Source organism: Vombatus ursinus, unplaced genomic scaffold (assembly GCF_900497805.2).
Source record: "Vombatus ursinus unplaced genomic scaffold, bare-nosed wombat genome assembly UNPS02014841.1, whole genome shotgun sequence".
In the NCBI taxonomy this organism is placed as follows: Eukaryota; Metazoa; Chordata; class Mammalia; order Diprotodontia; family Vombatidae; genus Vombatus; species Vombatus ursinus.
In genome coordinates, this window is record NW_020954619.1 from 28,031,988 (window position 1) to 28,050,164 (window position 18,177).

General features: G+C 35.6%; 1 protein-coding gene across 1 annotated transcript in view; it reads left to right on the forward strand.

The window, feature by feature from the left end:
• The window catches only part of CSMD1 (CUB and Sushi multiple domains 1), a 2,488,924-nt gene that overhangs the window by 2,305,476 nt on the left and 165,271 nt on the right, over nt 1–18,177 (forward strand). The window contains exon 50 of the mRNA XM_027840340.1: nt 6,855–7,040. Coding sequence (XP_027696141.1) covers nt 6,855–7,040 — 186 coding nt within the window. The remainder of the gene's footprint in view (nt 1–6,854; nt 7,041–18,177) is intronic.

Consider the following 18,177-nt stretch of genomic DNA (forward strand, 5'->3'; position numbering starts at 1 on the left):
ATGAAAGTGGTTTGAAGAAACTAATCCAGCAGTGGGATGCTGAATGTATTGAATGGGAGACAGATACCAAAGTTAGGGATGTCAGTGAGGTGGTACTTGTAGTTTTCCAAGGATGAGGTGAAGAGGGCCTCTACTAGCATGTAGTTATAAATTTTAATGGGAAGCAGCATGGTCCAGTAGAAAGAATGTTGTCTCTAGAATCAGAGGTCTTAGGTTCAAATGTTGCTTCAGATACCACCTGTATAATTTTAGGTAAGTCACTAAAACTTTGTAGGCCTCAGTTACCATATCTGTAAAATGAGTGGATTGGAATAAGTTGTTACCACCTTTGGTGAACCACTCTCAGGATCGCATTGCAGTGATGCGGCCTTTTTTAGGGGGGATTTCTCTCCCCCTCTGCAAGGCCTTGAAGCCTGATCATACCCTCTTAATAGTTCCCACCCCTCTTTTCCAGCATGACTGTCCTCATGTTTGAACTAGTTCTGTGGCTATTCTGTCCTTTCACTAGCATGCTAAATTTCACACTCCTGCAGATTTTTGTCTTAAGGACATTTTTTTTTAAAATGAACATATTGTGTCCATACAGTGAGGAAAAGATTATTCAATAAATACAATGCTAGAAATATAAACAGATGCTACACAGACTCTGCTTTCCAGGAGCTTACAATATAATAGGGTTAAAAAAAAAGCATATAAAAGTAACTATTTTTTACAAAGTATATAGGATAAGAGATATGATAAGGTTTAGAGGAAATCTTCAGATGACAAAGTTCTATGAGAAATCAGAATAGGAGGGAAAGGCCTTCTCTAGATTGCCTTTTTATTAGCAATCTCTCTCTCTCTCTAATCTTTTACATTATTTTTATTAACTTGTTTTAATATTGCACCCTAATTCATACCCTGCTCCCATACCCTATAGAATGGAAGTTAATTGAGGTCTATTCATTTTCTATCTTTGCATTCTCAGAGCCTAGGATAGTGCCTGGCTCATAGTAGATAATTAACAAATGCTTGTTAATTGACTGAATCTTGTCTTTGTATACTACTAGCAGTAGCTGGTATTTATATAGTTCTTTAAGTTTAGAAAATACATATAAATAACACTCTTAGGCAGATAATATTATCCTCATTTTAGAAATGGGAAAACAGGCTGAGAAAATAAGTGGCTTTCTCAGTCACACAGCTAGCATGTCTCTGAAGCTTTATTCAAACTCCATTCTTCTTGACTCAAAGTCCAGCCCTTTCTCCACTATGCCACTTAGTTATCTATATGCCCAGCGTGTTGCATAAAGTAATATTTAAATGAATATTTCTTGAATTGAAGAAAATTATTTATCTAATATAAAAAAAAAAAGTTGTAACACCTATTAAGTGTTCCTGGTGGATAAGCAGGCCATTGATATTCTTTCTTTTCTTTCTACCAAGAATCTCTTTTGACAAAAGATAAATATGTCTTTACTTTCAGTATTGAGTCCCTTGGAAAAGTGGGATTCAATTTTAAAGAACAGCATTAAAGACATCATTAAAACCTTATTGGGAAAGACTTTGTATATATTTCTAGAATTTCATCTTTTCCAATTAACCTGTCAGAGAAGTGTCACTTGGTATCGTGCTCACCACCTAAGAGAATTAAATGGGAGCTGGATGTTAGACTTGCTTCATTGAGTGGAAGAGAAATTAAGGTTTGTGAGCATGAACAAATGATTATCTGAAGGAAAGTGATGAGGAAAAACAGAAAATATTGGAACAGTGCAAGCTCAAAGCAGTCTTATCCAAGAAGAAACTGACTACATTGAATGCATTATAACTAGCATCAAGATGAAGAATTTGCATATGCTCACCAATCACTTTTAAAAAAAAGTCAGAAAAGTTAAAGGTGAATATTTTAAACATCCAATTTTGCTAATGGGTGTATATATTTATTTTTACATCTACTGCATACGCTCTTAAACAAGAGACCATGTGGTATCATGGGAAGAGCACTGACCCAGGAGTACAAAGGGAAAATCATTGCACTTCCCTGTGTTCCAGGTCTTTCTTGTGTCCATTGTGGATAATAATGTCTTCATTACCTAGTTTACATGGCTTTTGGAAAGTAAGTTGTTTGTAAAATCTTAAAGTGCTCTTTGGGATGTCATCACAGACAGCAGCTGGTGAGTAGAAGGACCCTCTGCATGCACCTTTTTCTGGGGTTTGGCATCTCCTGGCTTTGGCCCCCAATTACCTGAGGAGAAGGAGAAGGCAACATCTCCTCAAAGTGGTGGAGACAGCTTACAGAGGAGGAAACTGAGGCCCTATGGATCAGGGCATGGATTCATCTGAAGGCACACTGGGAACCAGCTGCAGAGGCAGGATTCAAACCCAGAGCCTCCCATCTATTGGCCTTGCTAATCCCAGTTCTGGTATTTGACAGAGAATCATCCAGAAATGTTTTACTAAATCTCTGGAACAATTACAGGGAACTACAGAGCCCGTTTTATAAGTCCTTGAACACCTCCATCTGGAATCACCACAGCAAACAGTTGAGGCACTCAACTCCAACTTGAGAGAAGACCCATTGAAGAGGATGAGTCATTTTAAGTGTGTTTGTTATGGAAATGGGAAGTTTGCTTCATGAATAATAGCCCACAATCCACTAGCATTTTTATTTCTTTTTCTGGAAAAGTTAGAGATTCCCAGAAGTTGCTGCTGTGTATTTAATCCTCCATTTAATATGAACTTGAAGTTTCAGCTATTAATGCCTTCATTCTGACTGTTTTCATTGAGAACAAGGACAGAAAACAGAGTACTTGTGGTGAACCCACCAATTTTTATGTGATCTATTGTGAAACAATTTTGCATAGCAATTTGTTATGGAGAAACTGGTCAGTCAGTTCCCTTTCCAAGGTAATGATTATTGGAAATAGTTTAGAATGAACTGAAGTAAAGTTATTAACATGGTTTCCTCAGAAAAAAAATTAACTCTATGTGGCAAAGATTTTAAGAGGAATAGCGGAGATTGAACTTCCTCAGATATTACAATATGTGGAAATGTTTATTGATACCACCATCCACTGTTTTCCTGTACAAAAGCTAAATTCTTGGGTGGTACATGGTTGTGCAAGAAGAGGAATGTTATTCAGAAGATGAGGGAACTCAAAATCATCAGGAACCAGAACTTAACTTAGCCCTTCCTTGTATGACATTGATTGGACAACAACATTAATTTGTCATTATGGCACAGTGGACAGAAGCAAAGAGCCAGGAAGACCTGGGTTTAACTCTTGCCTGAGACTCACATTAACTGAGGGACACTGACCTCAGTTCCCTAGGCAGACCCCTACAAGCTCTGGAGGCCATACACACTCTACACATTAACACCAAACTGGATGAATTATGGTAGAGCATCTCTGTCATCAGAAAGCAAAAAACAGCTGCCACCTTGGATGATTTCAAAGAATTCCTTGTTTCTTTTATCCAAATGGACCCATGCTGTGAGAATTTAGGAAGAAGAATCTTCTGAGATGCCAACCTTTTCCAACAGGGAACATGCTGTAGATGTTTTTAAACTATTCTTAGAAATAAATGCTTAGCATTTCCTTCAGTATGATAGAAAGTAGCTTTTGGACCAGGAGGACAAGGAAACATTTGAAAGACAATTAGAAAGGCTCTGTGATTAGATTGCATTGCTGAGATTTTTGGGGTAGTATCATTGTAGGTAAAAGAGGCATGTTTTTATTTCTCTCCTCTTACTCATGGATGGAGTGGAGCCTGGATAGGCAAATTCTTGGAAGGTGGAAGTCAGCAGGACACATGGGCTCTAAACTGGTCATGATGGCAACCTCACCTCCTCAGGCTGTGCCCACCCTCATCACTTAGTTAGATGAATATATTGTGACCTTAGGCTACCATGGCTGTTTGATCATGTGATCAGAATCTCTAGGCCCACTGTCAGTTCAGTGCAGTCCCAATAAGTTCATTTTTTAAAAAAGTCTTCAATACATTTTTTTTTTGTTTTTACAGCTTTCCTATCTCAGAAACTATGCCCTACTTTGCCATATCAATCAGACCTTGAAGTGACTTTGGGACCCAAATCTTCTCTCACTGCACAAACAGGCCTCCTGTCAATGTAGACCACAATCCACTTAGAGGTGTAGTTATTTCCTTTCATGTCTTTTCCCAATAATAGGCATGAAAACAATTTGAGTTCTTCAGCCTTTGTTTGAATAAGGTCTTTGAAGTTCACGGATGCTATGTTGGCCATCATGCCTATCCCCCTTTAGTCCACATTCTCAGCTTTTTGGCACTCCTGCATGACTTCATATAAGCTCCTGTGAACACACAGTGACAAGAAATACGCGTGGAGACAAATATGTGCTTCAGAGAAGGAGTAGAGAAAGTTATGTTTTAACCTAAGCTTGGGTTTAATAAAAACATTCTAATTAAAAAAAACAAACAACCAACTGTCTATAAAGTGAGCTGTATTGTTGTTAGGAACAAGTTAGGATATACATGTGTATGTGTGTGTATGTATTTATAGTATGTATATAATATGTATACATATTATATGATATGTATAATATATTATGCATATGCATATTATATATACATAATTTTATATACAAGTTGTATATGTGCTTATATACTCATGTACATATACATTTTACAACACAAATATATGTATGTGTATGTATATATGTGTGTACATCCATATACAGATAAACACACATACATGTACACATCTACCTCTCAGGTCCATTTAAATTCTGACCAGTGATGAATATGAAGAATACAGGAAAGTATAGGAAGACATGTTAATTGATGCAAGTAAACTGAGTGGAGCCAGGACAAAAATATATATATAATGACTAATGACTGTAACTATGTAAATGAAAAGGAGGGGGAAAAAAGGGAATGTTGTATAATTTTAAGGAACAAGAGTAGCCACAAAGAAATCACATCAAGAAGTCAACAGGTATTTATTAAGGGCTTATTATATGCCAGGCACTGTGCTAAGCACTGGGAAAGGAGAGATTAACAGTCTATAACTCTTCCCTCTTTGAAGTGGTGGAGTACTATAAAAATGTAACATTGCATATGGCATCAGAAAAGATTGATGTGTTGGTTAGTTTTGCTGAACTACTCCCTCCCTCTTTTTTTAAAAAAAATTATTACAAAAGATACCCCTCTGATTACAAATATCAGATATCCTTATATGTGGGTATGTAGGGGAGTATGTATGTGTATTTATCAGGACCTGTGTTTTCATCACTGCAGGGAATTCTTACTATGAAAACTCCCTCCATCAATGCATATAAATACACACACACATGCACACACACACACACACACACACACACGTGTGTGTGTGTAATCTTTGTAAGTTTAACTTTCCATTATATTTAAATTTGTCTTCTTGATTTCAGGAACTATTGTTTTCCTTTTTATGAAAAAAATAAGAATTTTCATATAGCTATAATATACCTACTATATATATATATATATGCACACACACACACATATATATGTCTTGGTGTGAGTGTAATGTTCATATACATTTGCAGAGACAGTGTCCATATTGATAATTCCCCTCATTAATGAAATCATAGGTCCAAACCCTTCCCCAGCCCCCAAAATGAAAAAACTCTGAGTTTATTCATATATTATATTTTTATATCTCCTTCCTTTCTAGTTATTTCCATCTGGCTACCAAGACAGCCATCATTTAAACCAAAAGAACAACAACATGCATATATATGTATACACACACGTGTATATAGATAGATAGATAGATAGACAGATAGATAGATAGATATAATTTAGTTCAGCAAAACCAATCAACACATTAACCAAGTCTGATATGCAAAATATATGCATAACCCCACATCATAGTTTCCTACCTCTTAAGAGAGGGATGTGTATTTTCACATCTCTTCCTCAGTATAGTCATTATAATAATGCAATTGCATTTCTTTCTTTCTTTTCTTTTAATTTTTCTTTGTAGTAGTCTTTGTTTTTCTCATTCTATTTACTCCATTCTGTTTAAGTTTCTCTGTATTTGTGTACTGGCATTTATAATTTCTTAGGCAGAATAGTGTTCTATTATATTCATATATCACAGTTTATTTTGCTATTTCTCAATAGATGAATATATATTTTGCTTTGAATTTTGTTACTATAAAAATGCTATTATAAATATTTTTGTGTAAATGGAACCTTTTTTTCTATCTTTAATCTCAGACTATATAGGCAACAGTGGCATCTCTAATGACAATTACTCATAATTTTACCTAAAGAGATCAAATTTTCCACTAGATTACATTTTAATTTCTTTGATTTCAGGAACTATATCTTTCTTTTCGAAAAATCACGTAGTGCCTGTTACAAAACTATACTGGAAACTAAACAGCAAGATAAATTAATGAAGACAGTATGGAATAGTGGGAATAATAACAGACAAGGATCCTAGCTTTACCTTTACTGTCAACAGAGTTTTGGAAAAGTCATTCAATCTCTCTGGGCCTCATTTTTCCACTTGTAGAATGAAGGGTTTGGAAAAAGTGATCACTAAGATGACTAGGCCATATGTTAAAAAGCAGTGACCAAAATGTGAATTAAGGGAAAAACAATATTTAAACTATTCATTTTAATCTATAGGAAGTCACTAGAAGTCTCAGCTTACTGTGTAGTTGTTTGAGAATGTGAATAGCTTTCTTGTAAATTATCCAGAGAAAATATTAGGAATAATAATAATATACATTTCTTTAAATTTCTCAAAGTCCTTTCCTCACAAGCTTTTGAAGTAGAAAGAATCATGAAATATAAATATATTTTGATAGCATATGAGTGAGCCAGATTTTTTTTCTTATTTTCAGCTGTTTCCTGTGGCATTCCAGAATCTCCTGGAAATGGATCTTTTATGGGTAATGAGTTCACTTTGGACAGTAAAGTGAATTATGAATGTAATGAAGGCTTCAGGCTAGAATCTAGTCAACAAGGAACAGCAACTTGTCAAGAAGATGGATTGTGGAGTAACAGAGGAAAGCCGCCCACTTGTAAACGTAAGTGTTCAAATATTTCTAGTCCATCTTTGTAGGTTCAATTAGTAAAATTATTCATGGGAAGTTTACATTCTAATGTCTGGAAGTTCTATGGTACACAACAAGACCTTAGAGTCTTAGGTCTGGTCAGCATTAGAATTAAACCAACTGTCTCTGCACATAATACCCCTGTATTGCAGTGCCTTGTACATAATGAGTGCTTATGTTTGTTATATTATATTATGTTGTACATCATTTATTATTTGGCTGGAAAGAGAATTATATGAAATAAGTCTGAAATTGGTAGATTTTGAAACATACTGTGGAATATTAATCAATCTATCAAGCAAAAAGCATTTATTGAATGCTTATTATATACCAGAGATAATATATTCTAAGAGGTAGAGATAAAACAAACAAAAAAGAGGAATGCAGTGTTTGCTGTCAAAGAATTTACATTCTAATGAGGAAGATAATATGATCATATATGAAGGAATACAGAATATATAAAAATGAGTATAAGCTAGTATGGGGAGCAACTGGGTAATCAAGAAATATTTATATGGATGATAACACTTAAGCTGAATCTTGAAGGAAACCAGAGTTTACAGAGACAGATGAGGAAGGAGTATATTCCAGACAAGGAAGACAATTGATACAAAGACATGGAAAGGAAGGATGGTGTGTCATCCTCATCTAACAGTGAGTAGGCCAGTAGGCAAAAATAATGGAGTGTAGAGGGAAAAAAAATGTAAGAATAAGAATAAATAAAAAAGACTTGGACAAGTAGGAAGGGGTCAAGTTGTGAAGATATTTGCATGCCAAGCAGAAGAATTTGTATTTGATCCTAGAGGGAATAGGAATTAAGGAATTTTTATTTTATTTCTTAGGCAGTAGGGAGCCAATGATTTTTTTTGACTAGGTAAGTGACATTGTTAAGTTTCTGGAGTAGGAAAATTATTTTGTCAGCATTTTGAAAGATAGATTAGAGATTGATAAACATGGACACAGAGAGACCAATTAGGAGGCTACAACGGTATGTCAGGCCTAAAAAAATAAAGGTGGTGGTACTATGGAGAGATAAGGATTGATATAAGTAGGGGTAGTGATATTGCAAATGTGAAATCAGTAGTATTAAGTAAATAAGTGATTCAATGTTTGGGGTGAGGGAAGGGAAATAATGGAAAAATGACTCCAAAGTTATTGATCAGAGCAACTGGGAGGATAATGGTGATATCAACAGAAATCAGAAATATGTACAGAGATTGAATGTAGTTTTGAACATGGAGAATTGAAGGTGCCAGCAGGATATCCATGCAATGATGTTAAGCAGTCAATTGAACATCAGGTAATAGAGTGAATAAGATAAATTGAAGCTGGAGATAAAGATTTGAGAACTACACTTATAGTTAAAGTCATAGGAGAAGATGGGATCTTGCAGGGAGAGGGTATGCAAAGAGAAGACCTAAAATGATGAATTATCAAAAAGATACTATGGACAGAAGTCATGTAGGAGAAAAACCAGGAGAGAATAATGTAATGTAAACTAAAGGAACAGAGACTACCCAAGAAAAAGGGTTGATCAGTGGTACAAACAACTTGAATATTGAGAAGCATGCACGTGACGAGTTAGAGGTCATTGGAGATAGCAGTTTCAGTAGACTGAGGAGGGGGGTTAGAAGTCAAATTTCAAAGCATTGAAGAATGATTAGGTGGTGAGAAAGTGGGGAAAATATGTATAGACTTTAAAAAAGAAATTTGGCAGTAAAAGGAAGGGGAAATATACTATGAGAATTGAGGGGATGGTACTTACTAGTTGTATGACTCTGGGTAACCACTTAACATCTTTTCAGCTCAGGTTTCCTCAAATGTAAAGTGGGGATAATAATTGCACTTGCCTCATAGGAGGTATTGTGAGGTTCAAAAGACATAACAAATATAAAGCTCTTCACAAATCTTTAAATGTTATATAAATAATACATATTATTATCTGGCTGTTATCATCATTAGGTCACTGGAAATTTGTTTTTGTTTTTGTTTTTTGGATAGAAAAGAGTTGAACATGTTTGTCAATAGTAGGGGGAAAGCCAGTAATGGGGGAAATCTTCAAGATGAGAGAAAGGAAAGATTGATAAAGCAAGCTTCTTGGAGGAGGTGGGGAGGAATGTGATTGACAGCAAAAACTTAGGAGTTTGCAGTGCTAAGATAAAAGGTGATCTCATTCCCTAAAAGTGAAAAGAAGAGGATAGGTAAAGGTACAGAAATGTTTTGAACTATGTGTTTGCGGACAGGGAGTGGCAGGTGCTGATGACAGACCTCCCCATAGATCAAGTCAAGTAAAATCAACAAGCATTTATTAAGAGCCTACTATGTGCCAGGCACTATACTAAAGTAATTGAGGATATAAAGACAGGTAAAATACAGTGTCTACCCTTAAGGAGCTTGTGTTCTAAAGGGGAGACAACATGCAAACAATTCTGTACAAATAATATATGTACAGGATAAATTAATAATAATCAAACAGAGAAGACAGTAACATTAAGGGGGATCAGAAAAGTCTTATACATGTCCTCAGTCTTCCCAGTAACATAATAGATGGGGCTAATTCCTGTCTAAGAAAAAGAAAGTTGTAAGAGTAGATTTGGGGGACTTTAAAAGTGGATTGGGGAGCTGCCTTGGGAAGTATAAAGCAGAACTCATTATCTTTCTCTTCTTCCCAGTTTTCCTATTACCGTTAAGTACACCACTATCCAAGCTCAAAACCTTGGTGTCATCCTTTACTCTTCACACCCATTCACCCTGTATATCCAAACTGTTGTTGAGTCATTGTTTCCACTTTCATATCTACTCTATATATTTCCCTTCTCTCTATTCACACTGGCAAAACCCTTCATCACCTCATGCCTGGATTATTTCAGTAGCCTTTTGGTTGTACTTCTTGCCTTAAGTTTCTCTTCACTCCAACTCATCCTCTACTCAGCTGCCAAAATGATTTACCTAAAGCTCAGGTCAGAACATACCATACCACAACTCCATAAGCTCAAATGAGCCCCTATTACTAACATGATCAAATATACATTTAAAATCATTTACAACCTGGACCCTTCTCACTTTCTGACACTTTGCTTGCCTCCAAATACTCAATGATTCTGCTACACTGGATTACTTGATATTCCTCACATAAAATGCTCCATCTCCCTTCTCTGTGTCTTTGTACAGTTTGACCCCCATGCCTAGAATGCTTGCCCTCCTCATTTCTGCCTTATGGCTTCCTTCAAAATGCAGCTCAAATCTGGCCTTCTGTAGGAGGCCTTCCCTGCTTTGTTCCAACTATTAGAGCTTTTGTGTACCCTATGTATATCTTCCTGTACATAGATATTTAAGTGTTGCCTCTCCTGTAAGAATGTGTGCTCTTTGAGGACAGGAACAGCCTGTATTCCCAACACTAAGCACAATGCCTGGAACATAAGTGCTTAATTAGTGCTTACTGATTGATTGAATCTGCTAGGCTCCTGCTAATTGCATAGTAAGTCTTATAAATTGAAACCATAATCACTACAATCTGCATAAATCAGCACTTTCCAAGAAACATGAACAAAGTGTTATGGGTTTGTAGAAGAAAAGAAGATAACTTCTGTGAAGGAAGATTGAGGAAGGTTTCACATTAAATGTTGCATTTGTTCTGAGTCTTTAAACGTGGTCAGGGTTAGGCAGATTTGTGCAAAAAAAAATGGCGGAATGGCATGAGCAAAGATGTGGTTGCAGAAATAAGGGACTATATTTAGGGAACACCAAATAGTCTAGTTTGACTATAATACAGGATGTGTGAAAAACATTTGTGCAAGAAAAGTTTGGAAAGGCAGATTGGTACTAAACTTTGTATGACCTTAAGGTTTTAGGCATCAGTGATTCGCAGAATGAAGCCAACATTTGTAGAAATAGGAAAATCAGGAGAGGGAGCCAGTTTGGTAAGGGGCAGGAGGCAGGGAACATTGAGTTCATTATTACACAAAGAATCATACAAAGTCAGAGCTGGAAGGAATATGTAACCTCAGGGATTATGAGGACTGAATTCTTCATTCTGAAACTGAAGTCAGAGATGAAAAACAACTTAGTTTGGTCACCCATCTAGTAGTGTCAGAGCCAGGATGTAAATATAAACCTCTTGATTCTAATTTCAGAGTTCTTTTCACTGTGCCATACTGTACATTTCACCATATCACATATATCAAGAAATTTTAATGACTCCAAGAAAATAGAATGTTGATCATTTTTTGGACTGTCATCTAACTGGAGCAAAGTCTATAGAAAATGAATCTTTTTCGGTCTAGAAAAAGAACAACTACTTGTACTCCAGCTAAGAATAGAAAATAAACTACCCCATTTGTCCTAAGATCATCTTTAAAGGAAGTAAGGATAATGTATTCACCCATTCAAAATGATGGTTCAGTAATATGGAACATTTTCTTTAGGAGACTTTGACCAGTTCAGTCCTGAGATAAATTTTTCTGGTTTTTTTTTTTTTTTTAATGATCCAATGTAGATATTTCTGAAAGATGTGGTTGACTCACATTGTCAAGACTCTTAAATGACCCACCTATTACCTAAGAGTTCAACAGACCTTATATTTTGTCTCAGTAAAGAGACTTTTCAAGTTCTGCTAATCCTTGTTCTAAAGGTACATTCTTTGATATATTGATGGTAGCTAGAATGCTAGGAATATATTTGTAAGTGAAAGTATAATTGAACTGAAATTAAATTAATTATTTTAATTTGTCACTTAATAATAATGTCTATTATCTTCATTGCAGCATAGTTGTTAATTACTGATTTCATTAATGGGTATTCATTCATTGAAGTTAGTTTATTATTAGAAACAGTATTGCTAGACATAAAGTTTCTCACTGATCTAGGCTTAATTCTTTAAGTAAAAAAAGCCTTATAATTTATGGGTAGACTAGGTGTAGACCTCAGAAGTCAGGGATACTTGAAATCACAGCTTATGTCTAACACAAACTAGATAGGTAATGATGGATCCCACTCTGTGGATCCTGTTACCTTCTCAGCATCACTAAGAATATAAATTATAGATAAGTGGCTGATCTACATCAGTTGGAGGAGCTGAGAATTTTCTATGCTGATGAAATCACAGGGACTCTAGTGTCCATATCTTACAGCCAAAAGTAAAATACATCATATACCATTTACCCATATTGGAATTTGTTACTTCAATTGAAGATAATAAAGATTTTTTTCTATAGATTTCTACTGAATTTTATAGGTTATAAATTGACCTGATATGTATGTTTTTTTTGTCAAGTCCTGAAACAAATCAAACTCATAAGTAGAGGAAAGGAAAAAAGCACCTATAATAGAGAAAACAGGGTCCCAAGCCAGTGGCCCTGGGGTCACCCACATCTGAATACATAGATGTCCAATAGGGAAACTTACAGAAAAACTCTTATACTTTTAGCAGGAAAAGGGGAGGAGGGTCAAATGAGGAAGTAGGGTCTGGTCAAGAGACCCCAGTCACCCTTGGCAATCTGGCAATGCTTGCTCGTTCCAGTTAATTCACACTTCATAGTTCAACTTGCCATAAATCTCAATGAATAGGATAAGGACATTAGTAGCTGAAATTCCACTCAGGCTCGGTTCCTTTAGAAGGTAAAATCCCAGGGTGGAGACTTATGGTGTGGTTCAGCTCAATTTAATGAAAAGTAAATATCTTAAGTGCAGGAATTCAAGGACATTACTGGTATTATTAAGAGGGAGTGGTAAGTAATATGTAATATGATATTTGATATTAATTTTTTTTGTCATTTTCATCTCTTTATAAAAATTCAAGTTTAAAAACAAATTTTGACTGAAGGCCAAGAGATATTTAATAATCAGAAAACTTTCTTGCACATGTACTACAAGTTTTTTAGTCACTGAAATAATTAAGTAAATAATTTGAATACAGAAAGTTGTGAAAATTGATTATTTAGTGATGAAAAATTGTTTAAATTTTGAAAGTACTTCTCTCTCCTCCCCGTTCTCTCTGTTCTGTTTAGTGCCAGTTACACTTAGAAATAATTACTTCAGTCAGTAGTAATAAAAAAGCTTGATTTTAGCATTTGAAAACCAATAAATGGCATTTTTCCTCTCTCCTCCAAAAGGCTCATTCCTTCAAAGCCTAAACAACTTTAGGGTGAGCAGATATCACAATATGAAAATTCCTTGGAATTTAAAAGCTTGATATGTCCATTACCTTTTTTTTTTTTAATTTGCTTTACTGAGAGAAAAATATAATGAAAGGAATTAAGGGAGTTAAACTAGATGATCTCTAAGATCCCTTAAAGTTCTAACATTCTAAAGATTCTGAGTTACTAAATTAGAGGGAATAAAAACAGTAAGAAAAGTATCCTTACATTATGTTGATGATTCAATCACCCATTACTTTTTAAAATATATTATTCTAGAAGCCAAGCCTTTTGGGTGATATGGCTAACATGAGATAATTCCACATTCCTTGAACTGAAAGGAAGTCAGTAGATAAATACATTCTCTCTTTAGAGAGAAAGAATTTCAGCTTTGATAAGTAGTAAATGCCCCACACAAATGTAAATGGTAAATGCATTAGCTCATTCTACCCCTAAGTTTGCTAAAATGAAGACTATAATAAATAAATGTAGTGAGGTTTGCACACTCTCTCTAGTAATATAATGTCCCTAAGGCCAAAGTTTGAGGCTCATTTATTTTCATTTTAATTATTTACTTAGACTAGTTTTGGATCATTGAAGATTTGATTCATGCTGGTTACATATTGAAACAAGGGAAGGTCATTGGTATTAATGTCCTGAATTTAATGGTATGACACGATGATGAATAGATATGCATGATATACATTGTACTTAGAGGAAAGTCAGATCCAAAACAGTCAACTTCTTACTTAAAGTGAGACTACTCTGAATTTGCAATTCATGAATTTTGTAGCATATTGATATGTTTGTTTTTGCTTTCAAGTTACCCTACAATGATTTGTAATGTAAGAAAAGCCCTTGAGAACTTTGAACTTTATTCAATATATAGTGAGTTCAGTATACTATTCTTTTGGACCTTATTCAAAGAGTTTTGGTTAAAAGAATATTAAAAGGACCTGATTTTAAGGTTTCCCTTCTAATATGATCCCAACGAATGAATTCTGAACATTATGGACTGGCTAGAGTAGATTTTACAACTCTACTCAACAGACAGTATGTATAAATAAAGCTTCTTATTTTTACCTATATTTAATTATTACTATCTGGAGAATATAATTTTTTTCACTTAACTTTGAAAAAAGTCATCATTTTCAATACTATTAAGAACGTTTAGGGCTTTGGGGTAAAAAATCCTGTATTCATTGTCATTTAAAACTTATGTGATTATAATGACAAATATCACAGTGTCTATAAGCTAGAATAGATCTCAGAGACTATCTAGGTCCTGCTTTCCCGGTAAAGGAATGGCCTCTAGGATATAAATTCAATAAGCATTTTTAATCAATCATTAAAAGGCAACTAGGTGGCACAATAGAGTCCTGGTCCTGGAATTAGGAAGATTTGAGTTCACATCCAGCCTTAAATCCTTACTAGATGTGTGACCCTGGACAAGCCACTTAACCTTTGCCTCAATTTTCTCAACTGTAAAATAGTGATAATAATAGCACCTACCTCAGAGCATTGTTGATAGGATCAGCTAAGATACGTATAAATGGCTTAACATGATGCCTGTCACATAGTAAGTAGTATATAAATGCTTACTTACTTCCCCTTCCATACTGTTAATGGGGATAATAAAGGTATCTATTTCCCAGGTTTGTTTATAGGATAATATGAGATAATGTTTACAAAAGGTTTTGAAAACCTTAAAGCACTATATAAATGCTAATTTATTATTATTATTATTATTGTTATTATTATTAAAGAACAGATTCCAGGTATTATGATAGCCACTGGCAATAAACGATGAAATGGCATATGTAAGTCATGGAACTTTATATTATCTGAAGAATTAAAAATGGGTATTACTTGAAAGAGAATAGAAAGGCATGTTGTGAGTATGAGCGAGATGAAAAACATAACAAGTCAAGGCAAGCATTTATTAAGTGTTTACTATGTACCAAACTTTTCACTAAACACTGGGGATATAAATAGTAGTGAAAAGAAAGACAGACCCCTGCTGAAGGCTTACAGGGAAAGACAGCACATAAAATAAAGCTGAAAGGGGTGAGAAGTTACATAGTGGAGAAAGAAGTCTGGAAAGTCAAGAGAAGGTCCCATACAGGAATGAAGGTGTGAACATGGATGGCCTGGGAACGCTCTGGTTTTACAAAAGTTCTGGGGCAAAAGGTGACTAAACAGAGGAAGGGACTACAGAGGGCCGTAGGGATCTTCTAGCATGAGAAGGCTGCTGGAGCATGATGACAAAGGAGGCTTTCGGAGTGAAGTGACTGCTACAACATGGTGGGAAAGGCATCTTTTAGGATGAGAAGACTGCTGGGGAGTGGTGGAGAAAGAAGTCCAAAGAGTCAAGAGGGGATGAAGAGAATAACAAATAATAAACAAGGTAACAAAAAGAAGAACTTGAGTACAGCATGCCATCATAAATGTACAGCTGAAAAAATGAACTTGTCATGTTATAAGAATGATGGAAAACTACGTGCTCTACTAGTATTCTCATGTAACAGTCTTTGGGCATGTCTTGGGCTAGCCACAAAGACTCTGAGTTTTATTTATTGCTGTTCTATGAGGAGATAAAACTAACCCAAGACTAGGACTGGACGGCTGAGTTCCCCACCTTCAGTAGGAGTTTTTAGAGTATCTTCAGAGAGGAAGAGGAGAGAGGCAGAAGGGAAGAAGAGATCTTCCTCTGACATGTGGGGCAGTAGTGATATCTGCAATTCTCTTCCTCAAACCAAAGATTCTAAAGAAGATCATGAGAAGTTAGAGATGAGTCAAAAGTAATAAACTCTGTGTGTAGGTATATGTACATGTATATTTATTGTAGATGATCACTCAGCCAGCTGGCACCCCGAGAGGAAGACAGATAAAAGAAAATGAGGGCCTGCTGCTAATCATGCCCTTTTATTGTGTTCAAGAGTACATCTGACTGATCTAATCCTTTCATAAATATTTGTGGTGGACAATTTGAATTCCCTTGTGTCCCTTTCATTTGGGGCATGATGAAGGCATGGGGCAGCTCTGAGAGCTTCACAGAAAAAAGTGGCCTTTCCTACTACAGGGCTCTAATACTAACCCACCAGCCCAGTGTTGGAGAGTATTTGCTTTCCAAATGCAGCACCCTTCATATTTTTCATAACTATACTTCCAATTACTATGAACTTAGGACCTTGTTCAATCGGCCTCATCAGACAGAAGCCTAACAGAGAAACTTCTTAGATTATAAATTGAGGCTTGTACTACACACACAATGTTGAGAAGAAGCAATAAAGGCTTCTAGTGTTTGGAGTGCCCTCCTTAGATAACTTAAGAAAAAAAAAAACAAAAGTTGGGTAGAAGAGGCAGGCACATATGGATTGTAATTGGTGTCATTAGAAAAACATCCACATCAATGAAATCACTTTGGAGTGCTTTGGAATATGCAAGTCTCTATTATCAGCACTGAGGATATAAAGACAGAAAACTGCTCTCAAGAAGCTTATTATTGGACAATATAACATGTATAGAAGTGAGGAAATATAAAGTCTCTATGAGGTTAGATAAAGCAATTACAAGGGAGAGAGAGAGCACTAATGACTGGAGGAATGTGGAAGGACCTAATATACATGGTAACAGATGATTTGGGGCCACTTCTTATGTCACCCAGACTTGTGCTGAAGACTTCAAATGAAGCAGAACCTACTCTTTCCTGAGGAATCACTTTTTACTTTTGAATAGCTCTCATGACACTTGTCTCCTTACATGGAGTCATCTGTCTTCAACTTTCATCCATTTTGGCTCTCTGTGGCTAAAATGAACATCTAATATCTCTTCTATATGATAATCCTTCAAATACTCAAAGATAGTGATCATGTTTTCCTCAAGTCTTGTCTTCTTCAGACTCAAAATATCCCAAGTTACTTCAACCAGTCTTCATATATCATGGTTTGAGGTTCTTCTCTTTTTTTATGGTCCTCAGGACATACTCCAGCTTGTTTATGTGGTTATTCAGTCATTTTTCAGTTGTGTCCAACTCTTCTTGACCCCATTTGGGGTTTTCTCAATAGAGATATTGGAGTAGTTTGCTATTTCCTTCTCCAGCACATTTTACTAATGAGGAAACCGAGGTAAACAGGGTTAAGTGACTTGCCCAGGGTCACACAGCTAAGTGTCTGAGCTGGATTTGAACTTAGGAAGATGAGCCTTCCTACTGTAGGCCCAGCACTCTATCCACTCCACTATCTAATTGTCTAGCTTGTCTATATCATTCCTTAAATATGACATCTATAACTGAACATGTTTTTGCATTTTCAGTCTGAACAGTACAGAGTGCCATGTAATCACTTTTTGTGTACCAGAATTTCTATTTCTCTTCATTCATCCTAAGATTTAATTATATAAAGCAGTTTTAGCGAAGAGGAGCTCTGTATAATCTATTATTACTATCAACAACCACATCATTGTGTTACTATGTTACAAAACTGGAAATGTAGCTATTGTGATATTTTCCCCCTTTTAACATATAATATGAATTCAATGTCCTCCTTACAAACACACACTCACATGAGGAGTATTGATTTATGCTGTAACAGGGCATAAAAGAAATCCTAAATGCAAAGGAAGATTTTGGACAACTGATAAAATTATCCAGTGACCTTTAATGACTCTGTCTAGTCTGCAAGCTATTTTTGGTACAATATTATCAGGTAACGGTCATAATTGAAAGGTTTGTATTACTTTTTTGTTCACGACTAGAGCTTGAAATTAGTTTCATGGCTAATGAACAGCTATAGTCCTCTGTGGCCTACTAAATAATTCAGCATCAGAATATTTATGAATTGAAAGATTTTTTCTCAAACTGTGTTCAAGGAACCACCATTGCCTCAGACTTCCTGGGAGAAGGTATTGAAGCAATAGATATGGAGAGTATGTGTGTGTGTGTGTGTGTGTGTGTGTGTGTGTGTGTGTGTGTGTGT